Source organism: Schistocerca americana, chromosome 3, assembly GCF_021461395.2.
Source record: "Schistocerca americana isolate TAMUIC-IGC-003095 chromosome 3, iqSchAmer2.1, whole genome shotgun sequence".
NCBI classification, from domain to species: Eukaryota; Metazoa; Arthropoda; class Insecta; order Orthoptera; family Acrididae; genus Schistocerca; species Schistocerca americana.
This window is the reverse complement of record NC_060121.1, coordinates 176387221-176408405: the sequence shown is the minus strand read 5'-3', so window position 1 is coordinate 176408405 and position 21185 is coordinate 176387221. Positions and strand designations below refer to the sequence as shown.

The 21185-nt window shown below is 42.2% G+C and overlaps 1 protein-coding gene across 1 annotated transcript in view; it reads right to left on the bottom strand.

Moving 5' to 3' along the window:
- LOC124606833 (39S ribosomal protein L52, mitochondrial) overlaps window positions 1-21185 on the bottom strand; it is a 52008-nt gene that overhangs the window by 6939 nt on the left and 23884 nt on the right. Inside the window, exon 3 of the mRNA XM_047138908.1 lies at window positions 7693-7825. Within this exon, the coding sequence (XP_046994864.1) occupies window positions 7693-7825 (133 nt within the window). The remainder of the gene's footprint in view (window positions 1-7692; window positions 7826-21185) is intronic.

Sequence of the window (21185 nt, the reverse complement as noted above, 5' to 3'; positions counted from 1 at the left end):
AGATCCTGCAAGAATGGGACCAATGACAACTGAAGAGAATCGTTCAACGTGACAGAAGTGTAACCCTTCCGCAAATTGCTGCTGATTCCAATGCTGGGTCATTAACAAATGTCAGCATGCAAACCATTCAACGAAACATCATCAATATGGGCTTTCGAAGCTGAAGGCCCACTCGTGTACCCTAGATGACTGCAAGACACAAAACTTTACACTTCGCCTGGGCCTGTGAACACCAACATTGGACTGTTGATGACTGGAAAGATGTTGCCTGGTTGGACAAATCTCGCTTCAACAGCAGGGGACTGTTCAAGCTGGTGGAGACTCTGTAATGGTGTGAGGTATGTGCAATTGGAGTGACATGGGAGCCCTGATACATCTAGATATGACTCTTGACAGGTGACACGTATGGAAGCATCCTGTCTGATCACCTGCATCCATTCATGTCCAATGTGCATTCCAATGGACTTGGGCAATTCCAGCAGGACAATGCGATACCCTACACGTCCAGAATTGCTACAGAGTCGCTCCGGTACACTCTTCTGAATTTAAACACTTGTGCTGGCCACCAAACCTCCCAGACATCAGCATTATTGAGCATATCTTGGATGCCTTGCGACATGCTGTTCAGAAGAGATATTCACCCCCTCGTACTCTTAGAGATTTATGGACGGCCCTGCTGGATTCAGGGCATCAATTGCCTCCAGCACTATTTCAAACATTAGTCAAGTCCATAGCACGTCATTTCGCGGCACTTCTGCATGGTTACAGGGGCCCTACATGATATTAGGTAGATGTAACAGTTTCATTGACTCTTTAGTGTAAATTATTGCAGCCAGGACAGAATTTTGCCAGCAAAGAAGGAGCCCAAGCAACCACACTCAGACTGGGCTGCTGACCTACACAGATTAAGTAGAAATTGCAATTTTACATGTTTCTGTGGTCAGAATTATGTGGACACACTAATCAGGGATGTGATAGCACATTTAACTCTGATCTGAAACGCAGGGACCACTAGTTGAGGTAATCACATCCATCCCCAAGGGAATGTAAGTGAATAGCTCAAGCCTATGAAACTGGCAACATGGGCCTGAGTTATTTTATGATGGAGCAAGACACTGAGACAGTCAGCTCTCTGACAACAGTCACACAGTATGTCATGCCAACTCTGTCGGGGGCCCCAGCTGTCCCACAGCCCCGATGACTTCGTAAACAACCACACCAGTGACGGGCCACATCAGCAGCGGAGCCACGTCCAGCTGTAAACACTGTTTAATTCACCACACATTGTAATAAAACTTGCTGTGTTGAAATAAATGTACTAACCAATCTTTGATCACATGAAATGACCGATTCCCAAGTTGAAGACTCAATATCCAAAAATAGACAACCATATAGCTATACAAAAATTTATAAATGTCAACATACATAACACTTAGTGTAATTATTATGATGATTATGGACTTCTTAAAAAGAAAAGTAATGATAAAAAATTATTTGTACTTTATTTTTGAAATGTATATCACAAAGATAATTTTGCACAAGTAGATCGATATATGATAGTATTTTCTTTGTTATATGTTGTTAGAGGCAAATCTTTGCCTTTGGGCAGTTAGTAAAGCGAGTTTGAAGTACGAGGACGGAGTGCAAGTTATGTGTGTTGTGTTAGCATCATGGTTGATGTTGATTTCTACTGTGAAGTGAAATGATTGAAAATATATGTGTTCAACATCAAAAAGTCCACCAGCATTCATATATTTAGCAAAATGAAGCTGAACACCCTCTTGACCAGCCTAAAAAGTTAAATTTCAGAATGGACTCTGAGCTTACAACTTACGACAAAGTTGTTGTTGTTGTGGTCTTCAGTCCTGAGACTGGTTTGATGCAGCTCTCCATGCTACTCTATCCTGTGCAAGCTTTTTCATCTCCCAGTACCTACTGCAACCTACATCCTTCTGAATCTGCTTAGTGTATTCATCTCTTGGTCTCCCTCTACGATTTTTACCCTTCACGCTGCCCTCCAATACTAAATTGGTGATCCCTTGATGCCTCAGAACATGTCCTACCAACCGATCCCTTCTTCTGGTCAAGTTGTGCCACAAACTTCTCTTCTCCCCAACCCTATTCAATACCTCCTCATTAGTTATGTGATCTACCCATCTAATCTTCAGCATTCTTCTGTAGCACCACATTTCGAAAGCTTCTATTCTCTTCTTGTCCAAACTATTATTCGTCCATGTTTCACTTCCATACATGGCTACACTCCATACAAATACTTTCAGAAATGACTTCCAGACACTTAAATCAATACTGGATGTTAACAAATTTCTCTTCTTCAGAAACGCTTTCCTTGCCATTGCCAGCCTACGTTTTATATCCTCTCTACTTCGACCATCATCAGTTATTTTGCTCCCCAAATAGCAAAACTCCTTTTCTACTTTAAGTGGCTCATTTCCTAATCTAATTCCCTCAGCATCACCCGACTTAATTAGACTACATTCCATTATCCTTGTTTTGCTTTTGTTGATATTCATCTTATATCCTCCTTTCAAGACACTGTCCATTCCATTCAACTGCTCTTCCAAGTCCTTTGCTGTCTCTGACAGAATTACAATGTCATCAGCGAACCTCAAAGTTTTTATTTCTTCTGCATGAATTTTAATACCTACTCCGAATTTTTCTTTTGTTTCCTTTACTGCTTGCTCAATATACAGATTGAACAACATCGGGGAGAGGCTACAACCCTGTCTTACTCCCTTCCCAACCACTGCTTCCCTTTCATGTCCCTCGACTCTTATAACTGCCATCTGGTTTCTGTACGACAAAGAAGAAGAACAAAAGATGAGTCTTAAGAAAATTGTTTATGCAAATTTTAGCATTGTTTCCTCTCTCTGCAGTGTGTCACTATCTCAGCATGCCAAGTGCTATAAAAATGTGACCTGCCACCCAGATTATTAACTTAGTTCAAAATTACTAAATCAGCTTTGGGCTACAAGAATGTGGTGACAGTCAGAACACACAACACGTGCCCCCACTGTGTGCAACATACCACTGGCTTGGCAAACAAAAGGACACTCGCAAGCTAATGGAGATACTAGCTCTGCAGATGAATAGATTGAAAGAACGAATGATGAGATAAAAGAAATTATTCACAGAGTTAAAGGACAGGAAAATTTAATTGTGATGGGTGACTGGTATTCCATAGCAGGAAGAGGAAGACAAAAATGGTAGGGGTATATGTACTAGGGGAAAAGAAGAAGTCACCTGGTAGAATTCTGCACACTGTGTAATTTAATCATTGTCAGTGCTTTGGTTTAAGGATCATGAAATAACTTGTATATCTGGAAGAGACCTGGAGACACTGGATGATTTCAGATTATATAATGCAAAGACAGAGATTTCGGAACAAGATTTTAAACTGTAAGACATTTCCAGGGGCAGATGGGGATTCTGATCCTAATTTATTGGTTATAAGTTGTAGATTAAAACTGAAGAAATTGGAAAAAGGTGGCTAATTAAGGAGACAGGATCTGAATAAGCTGGAATAACTACAGTTATTTAGAGTTCCAAACACAGCATTACGCCATGACTGACTGAAACAGAGAAATGAATACAGTAGACAATGAAGGGATAGCTCTGAGAGATGAAATAGTGAAAGCCGCAGAGGATCAAATAGGTAAAAAAGCAGTGCCTAGTAGGAATCCTTGGATATTACAGGAGATACTGAATTTAATTGATGAAAAGAGAAAATACAAAAATGCATCAAAAGAAGCTGGTGAAAGGGGATAGAAATGTCTAAAAAATAAGACTGACAGAAAGTGTACAATAGTTAAGAAGAAGTAACTAGAGTAAAAATGTAAATCTATAGAAGCATGTACATGTTGGCAAAAGATACTGCCTATGGTAAAGTTAAAGAGGCCTTTGGAGAAACAAGAAGCCAATGCATGAATATCAAGAGCACTGCTGGAAAACCAATATTAAGCGAAGCAGTGAAAGCTGAAAGGCAGAAGATAAATATAGAGGGGCTATACAAGTACAATGAAATTGAGAAGTCAGTATTTTAGAAATGGCAGAAGAAAGATAAGACAGAAGATATAATACTGTGGAAAGAATTTGGCAAACTAATGAAAGATCTAACTCAAAACAAGGCACTTGAAGCAGACTACATGCCGTCATAATTATTGAGATGCTTTGGAGAGCCAGTTGTGAGAAAATCATTCCACCTGGTGTGCAAGATATATGAAACAGGCAAAACACCATGAAGAATGTAAGAAAAAAAAATGGTGGTGACAGGAGTGAATATTACCGAACTATCAGTTTAATATGTCAAGACTGCAAAATACTGACAAGAATTATTTACAGAAGAATGGAAAAAATGGTAGGAACTAACCTTGGGGATGGTCAGAATGGGTTCTGGAGAAATGTTTGAACACACAAGACAATACTGATACTATGACTTATCTTAGAAGATAGGTTGCTGAAAGTCAAACCTATGTTTATAGCGTTTGTAGATATCTTTTGACAATATTGACTTTAGCAGATTCTTTCGAATTTCTGAAGGTAGCAGAAACCAGACAGCAGTTGTAAGAGTCAAAGGGCATGAAATGAAGGCAGAGGTTGAGAAGGGAGTGAGACATGGTTGCAGCCAATCCCCAATGTTATTCAGTCCATTCACTGAAAAGGTGTAAAAGAAAGCAAGGAGAAATTTGGAAAGGAAGTTAATGTTCATAGAGAAGAAATAAAATGGCATTGCAATTCTGTCAGAAGCAATACATCTACATCTACATCTACATTTATACTCCGCAAGCCACACAACGGTGTGTGGCGGAGGGCACTTCACATGTCACTGTCATTACCTCCCTTTTCTGTTCCAGTCGCGTATGGTTCGCGGGAAGAACGACTGTCTGAAAGCCTCCGTGCGCGCTCGAATCTCTCTAATTTTACATTCGTGATCTCCTCAGGAGGTATAAGTAGGGGGAAGCAATATATTCAATACCTCATCCAGAAACGCACCCTCTCGAAACCTGGCGAGCAAGCTACACCACGATGCAGAGCGCCTCTCTTGCAGAGTCTGCCACTTGAGTTTGCTAAACATCTCCGTTACGCTATCACAGTTACCAAATAACCCTGTGACAAAACACGCTGCTCTTCTTTGGATCTTCTCTATCTCCTCCGTCAACCTGATCTGGTACGGATCCCACACTGTTGAGCAATACTCAAGTATAGGTCGAACGAGTGTTTTGTAAGCCATCTCCGTTGTTGATGGACTACATTTTGCAAGGACTCTCCCAATGAATCTCAACCTGGTACCTGCCTTACCAACAAATAATTTTATATGATCATTCCACTTCAAATCGTTCCGCATGCATACTCCCAGATATTTTACAGAAGTAACTGCTACCAGTGTTTGTTCCACTATCATGTAATCATACAATAAAGGATCCTTCTTTCTATGTATTCGCAATACATTACATTTGTCTATGTTAAGGGTCAGTTGCCACTCCCTGCACCAAGTGCCTCTCCGCTGCAGATCTTCCTGCATTTCGCTACAATTTTCTAATGCTGCAACTTCTCTGTAAACTACAGCATCATCTGCGAAAAGCCGAATGGAACTTCCGACACTATCTACTAGGTCATTTATATATATTGTGAAATCACTCGGAAGAGCAATTCAATAGAATGGACAGTATCTTGAAAGGAGGATATAACATGAACATTAACAAAAAACAGAAAAAGAGTAATGGAATGTAGTCATACTAAATCAGGTAATGCTGAGGGAATTAGATTAGGAAATAGGGCAATAAAACTGTACATGAGTTTTTGCGGTTTGGGCAGTAAAATAATTTATGATGGCTGAAGTAAAGAGGATATAAAATGCAGAATGGTAATGGCAAAAGAAGCGTTTCTGAAGAAGAGAAATTTGTTAACATTGAATATAAATGTAAGTGTTAGGAAGTCTTTCCTGTAGGCATTATCTGGAGTGCAACTTTGTATGGAAGAGCAACAAGGGCAATAAACAACTCACACCAGAAAAAAAATAGAAGCTTTTGAAATGTAGTGTTACAGAGGAATGCTGATGATCAGATGGGTAGATCACATGACTAATGAGGAGGTACTGAATAGTATTCGGGAGAAAATAAATTTTTGGCATAATTTGACGAAAATAAGGAATCAGTTGACTGGACATATTCTGGGACACCAAGGAATCGTCTGTTTAGTATTGGAGGAAATTGGGAGTGGAGGGTAAAATACACATAGGGAGACCAATAGAGGAGCATACAAAGTATGTTCAAATGGATGTGAACTGCAATAGCTATTCAGATATACGAGGCTTGCACAGGATAGACAGTCTTTGGACTGAAGAAGAACACAACAAGAACAATGCAGATACATCCCAACCTAAGGAAGTGTACCAAGTGCGATAAATCTATGAAAGTGCACACTTTTCATAGTGCAAAAAAGAAAATGTAATCTTTTTGAAACAGATGCTTTTCACCCTTTTGGATTTATAATCCACAAAAAGCAAAAGGATTAAAATGATCTTTGTGCAAGTGTCCTTTCAGGCAACTGCCAGTGACAGATTTGGGATTCAGCCTCTCAGCAAATGGACTGAACAAGCAGAAGATTATGTCACAGCTGCCACCTACAAGGAAGTGATGTCCAATTACGGCACTAGCATACCCTGCGATCTTCTAGTAACTTGCACGGCTACACCGTCTGAAACTTGAAGCCCGGTGGAGAGCTCAACGGCTGCACGTCACCCCATCCTCTTGGATGTTTTGCATCTACCAATGGTGCACGTCATCACTAAGGCTTCTCCTTTCAAGGTGGCACCCTACTGTGAGCCCATAAGCCCGGGCACCTTGAGGTGGCAGTGTGAACTCTATCTACTACAGGCCCATGATGTATCCTGTGACATCTGTCCACAGACTTCTCCAGTGCCATCGAAACCAATTTTGCCTCAGTCATTCTGGGCAGCAGCCACCTGCTTCTCCTCCAATCCTGTGGATACTCTAGCATTTCCCACTGAGCCTAATCCCACTTCTGTAATGCCAGTGAATGTTGATCCACAGCCTTCCTCTTTATGGCTCCTCTGGACCACACACCACATGGGTGAAGGGAAACAGTGGACAGTGGAAGGGGGGGGGGGGGATTTTGTGCTGCTACCCAACTTTACCATGGTAACCAATTAACTGGCACAACATGACTACTGACCACTGTAGTGTCATTACTCAGATAGAACTGATCCTCAGTTGTGGCCTCTGATGGAATCATACCAGACTCCATCATATAAACCACCACAGAGCTAGTCTCACACTCTTCTCTGTATGTTATGATGTGAGCTGTGAAACGCATGCCCCGAAAGTCATTGTACTGGCTACAGTATTATTCTGGTGGACTCTATTTGTAACAAAACTTTGTACAAAACTTTGATACATCACCATTTCCGAATAGTATCTTGCATATGTATCACTTCCTGGGAATGAACTCCAGTTCTAGTGTGAATAGATTGCCTTTTTACAAAAATAACAGCATCCACAAGAGTATCAAACACATTCAAAAAAATAAGAGAAGTCACGGCACTTCTTTTGCCAGACCTGATATTCAGATTTCCTTGTTGTAAAAACTCTGTTTCTGGACTGTGAGGACGGAAACAAGTTCTCTAAAATAGACTAAGTCTATACTTTTACTGACCGCATATTCCCGTTGTTTAAGTAGTCGCTTCTTCTGTCTTACACCCAGTGGAGTTGTTCTTCCATCAAGGAATGTGTAGTCGGGAGAGTTGATTAATGAGAGCTCTTTATTTGGATTTTCAGGTAATCCATTTCTGAAAGCAAAATAGAATGTTTCCACCTTATTCAGAACTTCAATGTGACAACTGAAAAATGGTACTAATATAAACACAGCATGGATATGGATTTAGCTACAAAACTATACAACTGAGTGTAAATTTTAACATCTACATCAACATTAACATCTAAGCTTCAAATGAAAAGAAGTATCACTAGAACTATTCTTTCCATCTATGTTTTTTTGTTTAGTTGAAAACAAGAATGTAACAAACAAAATCAAGCAACCAAGTTATGACTGCACTGTCAATCACATGGAGAGAAAAATGTTACTGAGACAGAAATAAATGTTGAAAGGAAAAACTCATGGTTAGAAATAATTTATAGAATTTGTCAACATATCACTATTTTTATACATTAAAAAATCTGCTGTTCAATTATTAGGATTGATCTAGAACAGAATTGAGTTATTTGTTATCTGAGAAGCCAATACACAATGAAATCTAACGTATTAGGTAACAGAGTGATTTGAAAAGAAATGTCGAAATTCAGAGCAAGCATCCATGCAAGCTATTGTACTATTAGCAAGAAATCAAAATGGATAAACAGGATAAGAAAACAGCAAAACAGAAAGCAGGAATTATGGAAAATGTAGATCAAGAACACCAAATGAATGTCATATCAGGAACCAATACTGGGACAATAAGAAGTGAAAAAAGGAAGAGGACGATATTGGCGCACGTGATGGATGTCAAAATTATCAGATATCATATCATGGTGTGTCTGCCAAAAAACTGTTGTACATACAAGTCTTATTTCAACAACTCCTGAAGGCAAGAAAAACAAAAACTGACGTCCTGAAATCATAAATAGGATGTACTGTAAATACTGTGTCTTAAAAACAAAGTCAGAACCATTAAAAATACGAGGGCTGTTCAATAAAGAATGATCACAATTTTTTATGCTCATAATTTCTCACACTAAAATTTAATCTTATGATTTTCTGTTAGCTTAATGTGCAACAAACACACCATAGTAGTTTCATTATTGGGACTCCCGGTTCCCACCTGTGAGAGGCAGGCAAGGTCAGACATGTTCAGTACTGCCTACCGCTGCAATGGAGGTAACACGTGAGGAACAATATGCGGCTTTGAAATTCTGCTTTCGTTTCAACAAATCTTCAACTGAGGCCTATACAATGTTACAGGAGGCCTATGGAAAATGTTCTTCCCTACAGCACAGCTCGAAGGTGGTTTAAAATGTTTAATGAGGAGAGACAATCAATTTCAAAGGAAGGTGGACCCATTGCTCCAGTTACTGCTCATTACGGAAGAAAACATACAACACTGCTGCTGTCACTGTGAGATAGGATTGACAAATTACCTTAAGATCACTTTCTGAAATACTGAACATTTCACTGGGTGCCACCCACACATTGATGACTGACAAATTACACATGACACGTGCTTGGGCGCGATGGGTCCAAGGCTGTTCATTCCCGAACAAAAGGACACTCGCGTGCAGGTCTGTATGCAGTTAAAGTTGATGTTAGAGGAAGATCCGGAGTTTTTTTCAAGTGTAATCACTGCTGATGAAACTTGGCTACATCATTTTGATCCTGAGAGCAAACAGCAAAGCTCAGTGTGGAAATCCCCTTAATTACCAACCCCCAAAACAGCAAAAGTGCTTGCTTCTGCTGGGAAAGTTATGGTCACCTCATCTTTTGATATTCATGGTATGGTTTATCAGCATGTTGTACCTGCTGTAATGGAACTGACGAATAGACGTCATTTTATTTTATGATACACTAATAGACGTCACTTTATTTTATTATTCACTAAAGTCGTGTTATAAAAGCTTTTGCTTAAGATAATACTAAGTTAGGTGTTGCGATCAATAATCGATATTGGAATTGTATGTTCTTTGTAGCTTATGACCGTGGTCTTTGGTCTACTACGGGCTTTCGGCCACTTGTGTGTTGGCCGCGGTTGAGTGTAGTTGTGCATATAGTTCTTGCAATAAATGTGTTTGATACAAAGAAACCGTGGAATACTGCGTCATTTTTCGATAGTCCAGTAATAATTAAAAAACCCGCACCTTTTTCTTGGACCCAAAGCAGCCAAGGAATCATCGCCTAGACAACAAGAAGCCACAAGGACAACACAGACACAGCAGCATCAACAAAGGAGACATCATGGCCAGCTCTACTAAATTACTTTACAGCCATTTGCCACACCGTAACGGTGTCCTTATGGAGTTAACTTTTCCTGCACAGTAGAGCCGGTTCGAGACACTGCACACACATCAGTAACTGGACAATATGACAGGGAGTTCTGAAAACATTGTAGGTCCATATCAGACACAAAAGACCACATTTCCATGAAGCAGGCTGGATGCTGCACCACAATAATGCGCGGCCACATATTGCCAATGCTGTTGCTGAATATATTGCAAAAATCAATGTGAAGTGCTTCCCTCATCCTCCCTATAATCCGGATTTAGCCCCATGTGACATTTTTGCTATTCCCTAACATGAAGAAATGCCTTCGTGGGAGCGTTATCAATCATCAGAAGCAGTGGTGGGAGGTGATTTTGAAGGACCTCTCAAAAAATGGTTTTGAGCATGTATTTGAAGACTGGCAGAAACACTGGGACAAGTGCATCACATTCAAGGGAGACTACTTTGAGAAGGACCATCAAAATTATGAGGATGAGTAAAGATAGCTTGTCAGAAAAGAAATTATCATCATTCTTTATTGAACAGCTCTGCATAGTTCTAACAAAGTCCATGAAAAAGGATCAAGAATCTTTATAGGAAGATCTAATGCAGTAAATGAAAACTGGCCTAGATTTCTTGAAAGCAATCAATAAATCTTTAAAAGAGGGTCTTAGAGCCTTGAAAACTACTTTGAGAAGGACATCAAAATTATGAGGATGAGTAAAGGTAGCTTGTCAAAAAAGAAATTATCATCATTCTTTATTGAACAGCTCTGCATAGTTCTAACAAAGTCCTTGAAAAAGGATCAAGAATCTTTATAGGAAGATCTAATGCAGTAAATGAAAACCGGCCTAGATTTCTTGAAAGCAATCAATAAATCTTTAAAAGAGGGTCTTAGAGCCTTGAAAACTACTTCGGATTCAAAATAGCACCAGGTGAGAATGAACGAAATTAAAACACTCAAAAGTGAATTTACGGACGGCATTGATGCTTCTATGAGTGAACTGCAATTCAGAAATTAGTGAATAAGGAAGTAAACAAAACAGAATAAAATATTAGTAAAAAAGTAGACAAAAGAAATAGCAAATGCACTTTCAAGAATTCCTGGCGGACAGAAGGCACTCATGAGAGTCATTAAATGAATATTGTGTAAGTACTTGAGTATGTGGATAGGCTACTTCATATACCACTGTCACTTCCCCCTGCCCCTGGTAACCCGCCGCGTGAGTTCATATTTCTATTCAACATTACCTACCTGGTCTTTTCAAGAGATATATGTACAAAGAAGTAAATATTGGTTGACTTTCTAGGAATGCATGCATTCAGAATTTCAACAGTAAACTACACTATGAAGTACAAAAATAACCTTGTGGCACCTGGCAATGAAGCTGTATAAGCATCTCTCTGACACTTTCATGCTTGTTACACAAACCTGGGATCAAATACACTGTTCTTCTTTGTCTTTTCTTTCATTCCTCTATCAATACTACCTGTTAATGGTCCCAGATAGAGAAGTAATACTCAAGTATCACTCTAACGTGGGTTTTGTAAGCTACCTTCTTTTTGGATGGACTACACTTCCTGACGATTCTTCCAATGAATCTCAGTGACAACCGCCTTTCCTATGATCAGTTTTCTCTTGATGTAACTCTTCAGGCTTTCCCGGGGATCTAATGACATCTTGGGTTGTCGGGTGTTCTGCCGGATATCAGCGTCGTACTTGCACGATATTTCGGTCACGTAGCTCGTAACCTTCATCAGGTGCGACCTGAGACTGCTCCTCGAGTGGACCTGGTCCAGTATTTATGCCTATGGCCTTCCCCCTCCACCAACGGCTGCAGGCGCTTCCTCTGTGGTCCGCGCCCATTCCCTGCGACCTGCTGGAGCGTTGCTGCTCCTTTTTCCGTCCGCTGCAGTTCTAGGTGTTCCCTCTGCGGTCCGCGCCCACCAACCCCGCTCCTGGGGGTTTCATCTACGGTCTGGGGTACCAAGCGTTCCCCCTGCGGTCCGCGCCCGCTCACTACGACCTGTTGGAGTGTTGCCGCTCCGTTTTTCGTCCACTGCGGCTCTGGATGTTCCCTCTGCGGTCCGTGCCCACCAGTCCCACTTCTGGGTGTTCCATCTTCGGTCTGGTGCCCCTAACAGTCCGTCAGGGGCTCGTTTTCCATCTCCATGTCTCTGGTTCTTCTGTTTGTGCAGTGTTGCAGCTGGCTCCATTGCTCCTTTAACAATTCCAGAGCCGGATCCCAGGCTCTTCTTAGCTGGTACCCTGTGTCACGGTTCATAAGATTGTCAGCCATTTTAATTTCTATCGATTCTCTTATAACACTGTCCCAAAATCTGGGTGTTTGTGCTAGAATCCTGGTATCCTCATACTTCATGGCATGATCTAGTTCTAGACAGTGTTCAGCAATGGCTGACTTAGTCACCTGTCTTAATCTAGTGTGCCTCTGATGTTCTTTTCACCTGATCTCCACAGTTCTTGTCGTCTGGCCAATGTAGGACCTGCCACATTGACAAGGTATATTGTAAATCCCTGGTTTTCGTAACCCCAGGTCGTCTTTGACACTCCCCAGCAGTCCCCCAATCTTGTTGGATGGACAGAAAACACACTTGATATTGTGTTTACGGAGGATCCTACTGATTCTGGCAGAAATAGAGCCAGCATAGGGCAGATATGCCACCATCTTTGTTTCATCTTGGTCTTCTTCAGGAACCTGTGGTATGGTGGCTGGTTGGAGTGCCCTCTCAATTTGTCTGTCCGTGTATCCATTCTTGGAGAAAACTGTTTTGAGACGAAGATGGAACACCCAGAAGTGGGACTGGTGGGCGCGGACCGCAGAGGGAACATCCAGAGCCGCAGTGGATGAAAAACGGAGCGGCAATGCTGCAACAGGTCGTAGCGAGCGGGCGCGGACCGCAGGGGGAACACTTAGAACCGCAGCGGATGGAAAACGGAGCAGCAACGCTCCAGCAGGTCGCAGGGAATGGGCGCGGACCACAGAGGAAGCGCCTGCAGCCGTTGGTGGAGGGGGAAGGCCATAGGCATAAATACTGGACCAGGTCCACTCGAGGAGCAGTCTCAGGTCGCACCTGATGAAGGTTACGAGCTACGTGACCGAAATATCGTGCAAGTACGACGCTGATATCCGGCAGAACACCCGACAACCCAAGATGTCATTAGATCGCCGGGAAAGCCTGAAGAGTTACATCAAAAGTCTCTACGGGGAGGAGATGTATCAGAATATCAAGAAGCTGGACAAGCTTCGGCAGAAGAAAGGGAAGATGCTGAGTTCTCTCAGTTTTTTGCTGAGGTGTCGAGATGGAGAAGTGGTACCAGTATTTGCCAGAATTAAGCATCACATCAACTCCAGAGCGGCGAACAAGATAAAACGCAGAGCCAGCATGGCACTGGTGAGAGAGAGGATTCGAGATATGCGCCACAGGTTAGATGTTGTGGCCAGGGAGCTGTTACACATTCGTCTGTACATGGCAGCCTCCTTAACAAGAGAAGATTGGGATTGGGTAGACCGTGCCTCCTGGTCTTTAGCTGAGTGTGCTAGAAGGAATGCCTCATCTTGCCAATCTGCAAAGTTTGACCGCATGAGTAAGAAAGCACAGCAGATGGAAGAGACACGCACTGTGACGAATCTGAGTGGCATGCAGTTTGATGATACAACCTTAAAGGTACTCAGCAAGGGTCTCAACTTTGCTACGACCCCTAGAAATGTACCCATTTCAGGTTTCGTCAATGCAGTAGAGCAAGTTGCAGCCACACTTCCACCTAATGTGGCAGAGGAAGTCTGCCGAGAGACCTGCAGGGCCCTCATCAAGGCCAAGCCGCCGAAATCGAACATCACAACCGAGGAGAGGCTTGCACTCAAGAAACTCCGGGAAGACAACAGCATTGTGGTACTGCCAGCAGACAAAGGGAACTCCACTGTCATCTTGCAGCGGGTGGATTATGATGAGAAAGTACGCCAACTTCTGGAGGACCCTGCATACAGGATTCTGGAGTGTGACCCCACGGACAAGGTGGCCAAGAAGACTAGTGCTCTCTTGAAGGAAACAGGGATGCCTGATAAGATCATCAGACAACTACGGGACAAAGCGCCAGTGCCACCTAGACTGTATGGTCTGCCTAAAATACACATGGAGGGCATGCCCCTACGTCCAATTGTCAGTAATATTGGGGCACCTACGTACACAACAGCCAAGTACTTGAAAGGTCTCCTGTCTCCATATGTGGGCAAATGTATTCACCACATCCGCAACTCAGAAGATTTCCTGCAACGCCTCAAGCAACTGCACATCACAGATTCGGACATCATGGTCAGTTTTGATGTGGTATCGCTGTTCACCAGGGTCCCACTGAAGGACTCACTAGAACTGATTGCAGAGAAATTTGACGGTGCTCTGTTGGACCTGTTCAGTCATACACTGACATCCATGTATTTCCTGTACAGAAACCAATATTACGAGCAAACTGAAGGTGTAGCTATGGGCAGCCCACTGTCCCCTGTGGTTGCCAACATGTTTATGGAGAGTTTTGAGGAGAGGGCATTAGAGACAGCCACATTTAAACCCACATGCTTCTTTAGGTATGTGGATGACACCTACGTGATCTGGCCACATGGGATGGACAGGCTCAATGAGTTTCTTGAACATCTTAACTCATGCCACCCTAATATCAAGTTCACCATGGAACTGGAGAAGAATGGCCAGCTGCCATTTCTGGATGTACTAGTCCAGAGGAAAGCAGATGGATCAGTTGGCCACAGTGTGTACCGAAAACCAACACACACTGATTTATATCTGCAGGCCAGCAGCTGTCACCACCCTGCACAGAAGAATGGGGTTCTGAAGACTTTGGTCCACAGAGCACATGCCCTGTCAGACCAAGAGAATCTACCTATAGAGATAGAACGTCTCAAAACAGTTTTCTCCAAGAATAGACACACGGACAGACAAATTGAGAGGGCACTCCAACCAGCCACCATACCACAGGTTCCTGAAGAAGACCAAGATGAAACAAAGATGGTGGCATATCTGCCCTATGCTGGCTCTATTTCTGCCAGAATCAGTAGGATCCTCCGTAAACACAATATCAAGTGTGTTTTCTATCCATCCAACAAGATTGGGGGACTGCTGGGGAGTGTCAAAGACGACCTGGGGTTACGAAATCCAGGGATTTACAATATACCTTGTCAATGTGGCAGGTCCTACATTGGCCAGACGACAAGAACTGTGGAGATCAGGTGCAAAGAACATCAGAGGCACACTAGATTAAGACAGGTGACTAAGTCAGCCATTGCTGAACACTGTCTAGAATTAGATCATGCCATGAAGTATGAGGATACCAGGATTCTAGCACAAACACCCAGATTTTGGGACAGTGTTATAAGAGAATCGATAGAAATTAAAATGGCTGACAATCTTATGAACCGTGACACAGGGTACCAGCTAAGAAGAGCCTGGGATCCGGCTCTGGAATTGTTAAAGGAGCAACGGGGCCAGCTGCAACACTGCACAAACAGAAGAACCAGAGACATGGAGATGGAAAACGAGCCCCTGACGGACTGCCAGGGGCACCAGACCGAAGATGGAACACCCAGAAGTGGGACTGGTGGGCGCGGACCCCAGAGGGAACATCCAGAGCCGCAGTGGACGAAAAACGGAGCGGCAACACTCCAACAGGTCGTAGTGAGCGGGCGCGGACCGCAGGGGGAATGCTTGGTACCCCAGACCGTAGATGAAACCCCCAGGAGCGGGGTTGGTGGGCGCGGACCGCAGAGGGAACACCTAGAACCGCAGCGGACGGAAAACGGAGCAGCAACGCTCCAGCAGGTCGCAGGGAATGGGCGCGGACCACAGAGGAAGCGCCTGCAGCCGTTGGTGGAGGGGGAAGGCCATAGGCATAAATACTGGACCAGGTCCACTCGAGGAGCAGTCTCAGGTCGCACCTGATGAAGGTTACGAGCTACGTGACCGAAATATCGTGCAAGTACGACGCTGATATCCGGCAGAACACCCGACAACCCAAGATGTCAGTTTTCTCTTGTTTTTCCATCCATACCACAAGTGTATTATCCCCGTAGTCATGCACACAGAGAAAAATTTTTTAATACAAAGAGATGTTTAAATGTGAGTGTAGCTCCAAGAAAAATGCACGAACTAAAAATTAAAAAAAAGGTGTCTCACAAGACGAAATGTAGGCAATGATTAAGGAAAATGCATGGGGGAAGTAGGAGGTCAGCAATGAAATGTTAGTAAGTGATGTGACATTTTCACTTAAGTGATGTCCAAAAAGAATAATAGAATAAGAAGTAAAGACCGATTAGAAGAAGAGAAGAGAGTGGTAAGTGGGTAGAATAATGCAAATAAAGCACAACACCAGACACAAAGGAAATGGGGGAGACAGAAAACACCAAGAAAAAATAGAAAGAAAGAAGAGCTATTTTTGGAGGAGAAGAATAAATGAGAAAATTAATAAAAGCAAAATAAGATTAAATTAAAAAAAACATTAAGTATGTTAAAGAGAGGGAGGGGAGGGATTAGGATACTATTGTTCACTATGAAGGCATAATGAGAAGGTATGAAAGTTCTAGAGAACTGTAGAAGATTTTTTGGCCTAACTAAAGCAGCAGCCACAAGGAATATTCAATGAACAGTCTATAAAGATTAATAATCAGGATGGAACTAAGAGACAAGTAGATTATCTGCTAAGTTTAAAGACAATTCCCGTGAAACAGCCTCGGAACTTTTGAAATGCTGGACCATGCCAGGAAATATAAATGTGTGGAAAGTTTCAAGAGTATGAATTTAACCCATTTCAGTGAGAAAGCCTAGTCTCTCAGTCATGAACTTGTCTCTTCACCAATGTCATCAAAGAAGTGTGCAGCAGTTAATGTTGAATTTATAGCAAACACCCCTGTCCCAACTTTCAGAACAACAGGTAAGAAATTCAGCATAAGGATCAAAAGTAAACTGCAGTCACCTGCATAAGGCAAAAGAAGCAACTTATTGAAGAAATTGCATTCACTATCACTTACTCCTTCAAGTTCAAGAGAGCTTAAACAGTGTCCACACTGGGAAGGTTGCAGGCTTTGATGGGATATTACCATAACTACTTAAATGTTGTGGTTCAAATGGCTCTGAGCACTATGCGACTTAACTTCTGAGGTCATCAGTCGCCTAGAACTTAGAACTAATTAAACCTATAAATGTTGTGGATCTGCCACTTAGCCCTGGACTGCTTTCTTTTATAGATGCACATTGGAGTCAGATAGACTAACCCCAGTCTTCAAGAACACTAAAATGCTTTCACTGTTGAAACCAGGAACTGATCCAGATCTCTCATAAGTTATAGACCAACTGCACTACACTGCCACATACAGATTACTGGAACTACTGATTCCAAGCAAAGTGACAATGATAATTAAAGTACTAATCACAGACCAGTAAGCTGGATTCTACCCAATCACAACTGCCGTGACCAGGTCCTCCCCTTAATCATCTATTTGTACACTGGCTTTGAGAAGAAAGAAAAAATTTTGACTATCTTCTTAGATTTGTTCTCGGCGCACAGCACACCCTGGAAAGAGGGCCTTTAACTCAACAGCTGTCAGGATACAGGCCACCTCATTATTTGGCAATATGCTGAATACCTGCCTGTCCCAAGTTTACTTTCGCCACATGCAGAGTAAATTTCATGAAATGGACAATAAACTGCCTCAAGGTTCAGTTCTCTCTTTTACGCTTTCAACTTATGTACCCACACAGTTGTCAGAAAAAGTGTCACAAGCTTACATATGTCTCAGAGCCAAAACAAACTATGTTTGACAACCTGTGTGTAATGGATAAGTATTTCAGTAGGCCGATGTTCAAAACGAAACCTCCACGAGTCACAAGCTCCGGCATTCCACTAGAGCAACAGATATGCAAACTGCTGTCTGCAGCTGATATTGTGATGATATATTACATCACACCAGCACTTCAAAGAGTCTCAGTGCCACTTTGCTTAGTTCATTTACCTAAAGACACCAGCTGTAAAAGTGAAAAGCTACCATAATTTATTTCAAAGTCTAATTGGAACTTCATGGGTAGCTGATGCATACACTCTGAGAATGACAGCATTGGCCGTAGATTTTTCATCTGTACTGTTCAACTGAATGCCTCAATATTTCCCACACTCACCTAATGGATGTTCAACTCACAAGCAGTGCACATTTTATCTGGTGTGCTTCCGCCTAGATGCCAGTTTCACACCTCCCAAGGCTGAGCAATATCACATAGGAAGAAACAAGCTTTCATTCAATTATGGACAACGAAGTGGCTGCCAGGCACCCACTTGCATCAGCGATTGTCTGGTAACCAGGACACCTCTGCTGTCAACTGAAGGAGTAACTGACTTCAACTACCGTATTTACTCGAATCTAAGCCGCACTCGAATCTAAGCCACATCTGAAAAATGAGACTCGAAATAAAGGGAAAAAAATTTCCCGAATCTAAGCCGCACCAGAAATTTGAGACTCGAAATTCAAGGGGAAAGAAAAGTTTTAGGCCGCACCTCCAAATCGAAACAAAGTTGGTCCATTGTAATATGAGACCCAATTTGGGTCGAATGAAAGACGATACAGTAGTTTGGTTCGAGTCGTAATCTTAGCAATTAAGCTTTACCAGGTAGCCATTGCTAAGCGTCAGGCGCTCCGTCCGTATTTATACGGGTACCCTTCCTTTTTCACATGCTTTGTCTGGTTTGAATTGATTGCTTATTTTGCTTTGATCTGATAAGTGCCGTTTTCTTTGTTATAGGTGTTTACGTCACTCTAAGCTGAAAATGCATTACTGTACTGCGTCATGCATTGTTTGTCGCATTCTGATAGTGCGTGTTTACGGCGTGTCGCCGCTCGCGGCATGGCTTGCTTTTGTGCACGCTACCGCCGCTTACAATAAAAAAAAAAAAAAAAAAGGAGAGGAATCATCTCATTAGCGAAACAATGGCAAGAGACTGCTGTTTGTTGTTACTTACACTGCTGCTTTCTTTGATAGTGATCAACAAGAACCAAATAATAGACTGCGTATGATAGAACATGTTCTGAACGAGAGGTAGGCAAAAATTTTTCTCCGTTTGAAAATCTTTGCGGCCGCTTCTTTAGTACATCAAATGCTACACAGAAATTAGTCATCTTACATTTAAAAATCTAGTCAGTTGCCGTGCTTCATTTCTGACTGCATCACTATTAGGCATAAGAATAATACGAATATAAACATGACACGATACGTATATTCTTCCGCGTTTGCTGTTGTCTCACTTAAGTTTCGTAATTTATTAGGCAGACAGTATTTAAATGAGATAGCAGCAAACACGAAAAAAGAATACACGGCAAAATGTTTATATTCGTATTATTCTTATGGTGAAGATAATGTTAGACTGTGATAATACTGCATGTGATTCACATTTCATCAGGTTCCTATTAGCAACCATCTCTTCTCACAGGTAGGAAAAAATTCAGAATGTAGAGTTGGCCATATTGACAAGCATCCCTAAAAGTCTTGCCAGTCGGATTTTCGTAGTACATTGAAATTCTGCTACATTCGAAGATGAACAATACAGAATTTGTATTTACTTCGCTGGATAATGCATGAAAATGCAGTGGTCGAAACTCGGGGCGGAGAAAAAAAAGCTCGTCTTCCACCTTTTTTTTTTTTTTTTTTTTTTTTTTTTTTTTACTGACGCAGAGGTTGTGGCGCCACTATTTATCTCTGAGCCTACAAAGCATGCCTGTGTAGCGCTACATATATTCGACGGCAGAAGTTAGTTGTGGCGGCACCTACCAATATTTTTCAGAACTTCCGCTTTTTTGCACTCGATTCTAAGCCGCAGGCCGTTTTTTGGATTACAAAGACCGGAAAAAAAGTGCGGCTTAGATTCGAGTAAATACGGTAGTCAGGGACCTTAGCTCCACCAGCTTCTGATAATAAATGTATCAAATATGTTAAGATGAAGTTTTACTAGCTGCAGGCTCTGTGTGAGAGCACTTTAAACCCTTCCCAATGCTGTAGCACTGCAATGGTGGTGCCAACAGAGAATAATCTAATGAACCCATTTTTATACTGGATAACTAAAAGGCCAGCCACGCATCAGACCTTTATTGGCTATCTTCACCAGTAGTGATACCTGGAGGCACAGTGGCCAATATCCATGTGTTGCTGTCACAAGTGGTGTCAGAGGTTGGGTGTCAGCAGTGTCAGCCTGTTGACAGTCGCGTCAATGGCTGGCCTGTGCCTGTTCACCATAGACCAAAATTTGGTAACAGGAAGGCAGTTTCTTCAGCAGCAACCAAGCACTAGACTTCCCTGCATTCTAATGAGTAAGTGGTACCTTAGGCATATTGTAACCACTTGTGGATTCCTTATTTTCTTTGTTTGGGCTTTCGTGTGTACCTGTTTCCCTTTCCAAAATAGTTTCCCATGGCAAGAATGCCATTGGGTACTGCAGGTGAGATGGTGACTACCCACAACATAGTTCAACATTTATTGGCAGAGGATGCACAGATGTGAGCAGATAATCTTGCTACACATTAAGAGTTAGAAAGATCAAGACAAGAGTGAAGTGTGGGAGTTCCCCCACCCCTCCTTCCTCCTGTGTTTCCTCATCTGCCTTAGGTTCCAGTGCTCCCAGGCTAATTACTCCCTCTCAGGTGAATCAGAGGAGGATGTGATAGCTTTTCTTGTAACCCTACAAACAACCACAACTTTGAACAGCTGGGACTAGGAGCCATTACTCAGTGTGGGTTTTCTGTGACTAGCAGGACAAGAAAGGATATTTGTAATGATTTATTAGAAGTTATGAGAGGCTTGTACTTTGAAGGATCTATTGAAAGTTCTGTTGGAGCCCTCTTAGGGGAAAATACAGTGAGGTATTACTAACAGCAGCTTAATGGCATTATCCAAAGGTGTAGGAAACAACAGAAGAACTTGTGGAGAGAATCAGGAAGTTGAATATAATATTTATGAGCTAATGGACAGCAATAGTTCATAAAGGACCCTCATTCACGATGCAGAACAGATGGCACTGAACACATTCTTATGGAGCTTGCCAGTGGAAATCCTCTGTGAATGTTGTATAACTGTGACAGCCTTGGAAGATATCATTGTGGCAAAAAAGCCTGTACGAA